General features: G+C 47.0%; 1 protein-coding gene across 1 annotated transcript; it reads right to left on the bottom strand.

The window, feature by feature from the left end:
• Window positions 1-9: 9 nt before the first annotated feature.
• On the bottom strand, window positions 10-6,235 carry LOC139627537 (leucine-rich repeat-containing G-protein coupled receptor 5-like). The gene is made up of 8 exons (XM_071488372.1): window positions 6,213-6,235; window positions 6,057-6,128; window positions 4,546-4,614; window positions 3,792-3,890; window positions 3,490-3,531; window positions 3,307-3,381; window positions 2,306-2,370; window positions 10-1,302 (listed from the first exon to the last, which is right to left on the bottom strand). Exons 1-8 carry the CDS (start codon window positions 6,233-6,235, stop codon window positions 572-574), a joined length of 1,176 nt encoding a protein of 391 aa, XP_071344473.1. The 3' UTR covers window positions 10-571.
• Between the last annotated feature and the right edge of the window lie 288 nt (window positions 6,236-6,523).

Genomic DNA, 6,523 nt, shown 5'->3' with positions numbered 1-6,523 from the left:
CCCTTCACAATAAGAGCGTGTCACATCTGGAGAAGCTGAGAGAAACAGGAAATGAGACTTTTCAGAGCATCAATAGATTCATTCATTTTATCAGCTACTTGTTTTAACACTGTTGTATAAAATGGTTAAAAGTGAAAATAAATCTTTTAAAACACGACTTTATTAATAGTTCATCGAGTTATTAATGGTTCATGCATCAGTTATAAGACATTAATAACAACCTGTGTTTCCATGTTTTTTTTAAATCCTCTTCCAGGATGACACTTTGTCTTTTTAATAATTAAATTCATGAAGGAGATGCCTGATCAGCTCTGCAGCTATAATCATTAATTAATCATTATTAAAGGTTCTACAATCATCCATGAGGTCTGCAGTCTAGGTCCAGATGTTGTGCAGCTGTTTTCTAGCGGTGGTCAAACAGACACTGTTCACTGTATGAATCATTAATAAAGTCGTTAATTACAGCCGTGTGCCTCATGTTGTCACAGTGACTCAGGCTTCTTGTTAGATTCTCTCAGGTGAAGGTGAAGAGGAGCAGGACTGAAAGCAGCTCCTGCAGTAAGAAGGCCCTTTACAGAGACACACTGAGACATTGAGATTTCTTCAGCTCCGGCAGCGTCTGCTGCAGGAAACCGGACCACGGCCCAAGGATCAGGATCACAGGATCCACACAGCAGGGGAGAGACGAGACGATGAGCACTGCACATGTGGAAACATCTGGACTGAGGAGGGAGGAGAGGCCGAGGAGGGAGGCAGAGAAGAAGATCAGGGCATGTGTGAGGAGGACGGTCAGAGATGCAGCCTCCTCACGGTCTCCTCTCAGGTTCTGACAGGAGTGACGGGTGATGTGGGTGAGGATCATGAACAGGAAACAGAAGGTGTTGAAGAGGACCAGAGCAGAGCTGTGAGTCCACAGGCTCGTCTCCATGACAACCAGGGTCAGAGCGAGGCTGCAGCAGACCACACCGCTGATCTGAAAACAGCTCCTGGTCCTGGTCTTAGCCTCCACCACAGCTCCCATCATGATGAAGACACAGACCTCAGAGCACAGGGAGGAGAGGAACACTCCTGATCCTGGATCAGTCTCCAGGCTGGATCCACAGAACCAGTCTGCACTGACGATGCTGGATCCAGAGAGACCGGCGAGGAGCCGAAACCAGAGGATGACAGAGGGGAGACGGAGGGAGGAGGGGGGCCTGGGAGCTGAGGGGAGGAGGAGGATGGAGAGCAGGACCAGCAGGTTGAGGACGATGGAGATGATGAAGATGAAGTGAAGTGAGTCCAGACAAGATGTGGACAGACCTGCAGGCGGAGACAGGTGAGACATGTAAACCAGGTAACCATCAACAGAGTTCAGGTGCTAACGCTGACTCAGCGTTTATGTTGCGTTGCAGTCATGAACAAACAATCTGCTTTAATAACACATCATCGTGTCGTTCTTGTGTGAACCTCAACTACCTGGACTCAGTGAGACCAGACTGGAGGATCTGGGTCAGATACACTTTGACTTAAAGAGAAACATCAGCTGATGTGAACCAGGCCTCACATCAAAGACCTTAGAGACAGAGGATGAAGAAGAGCTGATGATGATGAGTTCAGCTCTTCATCAGTCTACAGACAGACTGTCTGTAGACTGAGAGGGTTCAGGTCTAGAAGAGGACTAAGTCCAGCTGAGAGACTCCACAGCTGAAGAAGCCTGAGTCCACCACACATCATGGAGGATGGAGACCTGTTGCCATGGAGACCACAGAGGAAGCTGCTGCATCCCTGACCTCCACAACACTACTGAACATGATGGTCTAATGAGACTGAGGCTGAGATGATGAAGAACCTTCAGCTCTGTGAGGTGTAAACAGAAAACCTCCTCCCACAGGTGGAGCAGGTGGAGGAGCATCAGGACCTGGACCTGGACAGATCCACATCATGGTTTATCAAGGTCTCTTCAGGATCAGGTCAGAGTGTCTGTCCACCTGCTGGAGCTCAGAAGAAGCTGCTGATGACCCTGAACATCAGAGTAAATCCACATTCTGGAGCGGTCCAGTCAGAGTCCAGACCTGGATCCTGCTGTGGACTGAGACCAGACCTTCTGAGAGTCTGAGCTGAAGCAGCTCTAGAAGAGGACTGGTCCAGACCTCCTCCTGAACCTGGAGCAGGTCTGATCAGCAGCTCCTGAGGATCTGGTTTCATAGAGTGTGTCCGTGTTCGTCTACGTTAGAGACTCAGATGAAGACCAGACCAGGTTCAGCGACTTCATCATGGTCCTGCTGACGAACAGAGGACTGAGGGGTCATGTGACGGCTCTTACCGCTGCTGTCCTGCAGACTCGTGGACCCGACACAGCGGAGGACCTTCAGCCGCAGCTCAGAAACTCTGGAAACAAAACACACGAGAGAACAAACACAAACACAGTCGATGGTTCTAGAGAGAACAGACACAAACAGCTGCTTCAACAGAGTTTGGACAGAGCTGCACAAAGGTGTGAGGCCCGAGAGAACAGAGAACAGAGAGGAGAGAACAGAGAGAACAGAGAGAACAGAGAGGAGAGAACAGAGAACAGAGAACAGAGAGGAGAGAACAGAGAGAACAGAGAGAACAGAGAGGAGTCCTGGTTCTTCTTGTGTGGATGAGTCTGGACCAATCAGATGCTTCCTGATGGAGACAACGCTGAACAACTAAAGTCACTAAAATAATACCTGAGTTACCTGAGTGTGTTGTTGTAACCTGAGTGATGTTGTTACCTGAGTGACAAGTCTCTCTCCCTCTCTCTCTCTCTCTCTCTCTCTCTCTCTCCCTCTCTATCTCTCTCTCTCTCTCTCTCTCTCTCTCTCTCTCTCTCTCTCCCTCTCTCTGTCCTCATTCTGCAGGTCTCTCTGCCTCTGGAGCAGCAGGATCCAGATCCACCACTACTCATCTTTACTATTAACCACTGTTACCTGTCATTATTATTGATAACACCATTACCGACACAGCTGTTCCTGGTCTCTCTCTCTCTCTTTTCTCCTCTCTCCTCCCCCCACCCCCCCTTTTTTTTTATCTCCTCCCAAACCCAACCGGTCAAGGCAGACCCCCCCACCCTGAGCCCGGTTCTGTTGGAGGTTTCTTCCTGTTAAAAGGGAGTTTTTCCTCCCCCCTGTCGCCAAGCGCTGCTCTTTGTGGGAACTGTTGGGTTTATTCTGTAACAAAGTAAGGTCTTGACCTGACCCTGTAAAGTGCCTTGAGATAATGTATATTATGATTTGACACTATACAAATAAAATTGAATTGAATTGAATTGAATTGATGCTGTTACCTGAGTGATGTTGTTACCTGAGTGTGTGCTGCTGTTGTTGGGAGACTCTGAGCTGCAGGTTTGGACCCCCCAGTGAGACGGAGGACAGGTCACTGAGGAGACACAGTCACAGTTTGACAGTTTCCCACAGACAGAAGCAGGACACACCTTTGACACCTGGCTGAGCTACAGGTGCAGACCTGCCGCTCAGTGGGACTTACAGAGCGTGTGGACCCTCTGCGGAGCCGCTTCCCCTCAGAGACCTGAGACACAGACACAACAAAGACGACGAGGTTCACCATCAGAGAGACAAACACCTGGAGGCTCCTCCCTCCTTCACATCCTGACTCCACTGACGCTGCAAAAACCAACAACTGACTGTTCTTCAGGAACAGCACAGCGGCGTCGGTGTGGGTGGAAACCTGGTATCTCCAGTGTGACTGCTCCCTCAGCAGCCGAGGGACGGCAGAGCAGAGGAGCAGAGGAGGCGTGACGTCTGAACAGGATTTAAATCCAGACTCACAGAGACGGAGACGCGGTGGAGACGGACAGAGTCCTGAGCTCAGGCAGCAGCTGGAAACAGGAGGGTCCCACAGTGTGAAGAGGGTTGTTCCAGATGTTTCTGTGAAGGTGACGGTGACACATGAGAACCTGACGGGTTTAATGACGCGTGATCAAACATGAGGTCGGAGGAACCCACATGGTCTCGATGGAAGGATTTCCAGTGAAGGCGTTTTCTGGGACGACTGGGATGTTGTTGTTCTGGAGGTTTCTGGGGGGGGGGGGGGTCAGTTACAGAAAGAAACAATCAAATATGAATATGTTATTGTGTGTGTGTGTGTGGTGTGTGTCTGTGTGTGTGTGTGTGTGTGTGTGTGTACGTGTGTGTACTTGCTACATAGTAAGGACCAAAAAAAGTATTTTACTAACAGAGTGAGGACATTTTGGGAAAGTGAGGACATTTTGGCCGGTCCTCACTTTTTGAGACACCTTCACATCACATGTTGAGGGTTAAGACTTGGTTTTAGAGTTATGGTTAGAATTAGGTTTAGGTTAAGGTCAGGGTCAGGGTTAGGGTTAGGCTCTCAGGTGTGATGGTTAAGGTTAGGGTAAGGGGCTAGGGAATGCATTATGTCAATGAGTGTCCTCACAAAGATGGAAGTACAAGTATGTGTGTCTGTGTGTGTGTGTGTGTCTGTGTGTGTGTGTGTGTCTGTGTGTGTGTGTCTGTGTGTGTCTGTGTGTGTGTGTGTGTGTGTGTGTGTGTGTGTCCTCACAGTGCTCTCAGGCTGCTCAGAGACCTGATGGCTGTAGGGAAGCTGTGGATCCTGTTGAAGCTCAGATCTCTGCAGAGACACAAACTGAGAATAAACACTGAGGGTTTTCAGTCTCTGGATCCTGCTGCTGTGAAACCAGTCCAGTCCAGTGCAGAACCAGAACCAGAACCAGAACCAGAACCAGAACCAGAACCAGAACCTCAGAACTGGTTTTGTCCTTACATCTTGATTTTCAAGTATTGAGAGAATTTCACAAATTCACAGTTAAATCTGATAAAATTCTTTATTTAATTTCATTTAGTGACTGACAAATGTTCTGTAACTGTGTGTTTGGCCCCTACATGTGGTTCAGATCCCTCATGGACATGAAGATATGGGGGGTTATAAAGTGGGGGGGTTATAAAGTGACCTCAGAGTCTTTGATGAAAGGATCAGACCGGTCTGTGTCGGCCTGTAGAGGAACACAGAGACCACAGGCGGATCTATCTCCTACAGCTCTACGTACTCACAGACCAGCCGGATGCATTTATGCTGTAAAGACCCCACAGTCGACCTACACACTGCACACAGACACACACTCCACCTTACACACTGATAACAAACACAAACTGCTCATTTCCAGCTCAGGTTTCAGCCCAGTTCAGACCTTCACGTCCACACAGCTGCTGTTCCATTTCAAACACCGGGGTGAAAAAATACGACGATGAAAATCTGTTTGAAAAGCTGACAAATATCAGCCTGAATGAGACACATTCGAAATCAAATCTCTTTAAATTAAATCAAAAAAACTAATCATCCTTCAGTTTTTCTCACTTGCTTTGAAAGTCATAACTTTCACACATGAAATTAATTTCTTGTTGCTTTGACACAGATTTTACATGTGGATCAATACACAACAGTTGTCAAGATGTTTTTTTAAATTGTGTGTTTTCTTCTTATTCTTCTCTTTTATTCTAATGTTATATTTGACTGATGGAACCTGAGAACCACACACACACACACACACACACACACTGCGTCAGTCACAAACCTGATGATCCTTCAGGTCAAATATGTTGGTTCTCAGTTTGTTATTTCAGTAAATAGTGTTACCTTAATTATTATATTAAAACTCAGTGAATATGTATGTGTTTATTAATATTGGAAACTTGATTCTTCATTGATGTTGAATTGTTTATGAGCACATTTCACTTTTGACTTCAGCTCATTAGAAATAACAGCTGATCGTCTCTAACTGGAATTTAAACCAAATCATTCGGTTCTTCCCAGAAAACTTGAACCTGAATTTACGGACTCATTAAATAAAGTCAGTGAGTTCTGTGGTTCTTTACATGAGATTATTTTTAGCAACAATTATGAAACAAAAATATGAAACTAACAAAGTCACATGAGTGAAAATTCTATTACCAGGAATAAGAATCACTCAGCTCACGTCTGTGGTTTCATGTTCCGTTCTGTGTTCTGTGTTCTGTGTTCCGTGTTCTGTGTTCTGTGTTCTGAGGTGAACTCACAGATTCTCCAGGTTGATCAGTCCAGTAAAACTCCTCTGGCCCAAAGAGTGGATGCGGTTGTCATGGAGATGTCTTCAGGAAAGAGAGGAGACCGTGAAATAAGAAACAGATTCATTCACTGAGGGTTGATTTTCTAATTAACAGGTGAGAACCGACTCCTCATCAAAGACCACCTCCATGAGACCAGGACTCAGGTGAACCAGGACCTGCTTGGTACCAGTTTTCTAAACCTGCCTCTCCTGTGCAGGGTCATTAACCAGGACCGGGATGCTAACACGCTACATGCTAACTGTCAGTGTGTTAACATGTTAACGTGCAGTCCTGTAAACCCACTGACCATTGGTGGGAAGCCAGAGAGGGATCACGTTCTTGTTTCTGCAGCGGGAGACCTCAGCGGGTCCTGGTTCACCACGAGTCCTGGTTCCACAGGTGGACTCACAGACACTCACAGCACCAGCAGCTGCCTG

This window comes from Trachinotus anak, unplaced genomic scaffold (assembly GCF_046630095.1).
Source record: "Trachinotus anak isolate AG129_WGS33_773 ecotype Australia unplaced genomic scaffold, CSIRO_AGI_Tana_v1 ptg000002l, whole genome shotgun sequence".
NCBI classification, from domain to species: domain Eukaryota; kingdom Metazoa; phylum Chordata; class Actinopteri; order Carangiformes; family Carangidae; genus Trachinotus; species Trachinotus anak.
Note: the sequence above shows the minus strand (reverse complement) of the source record. Positions and strands in the feature narration are given on the sequence as shown.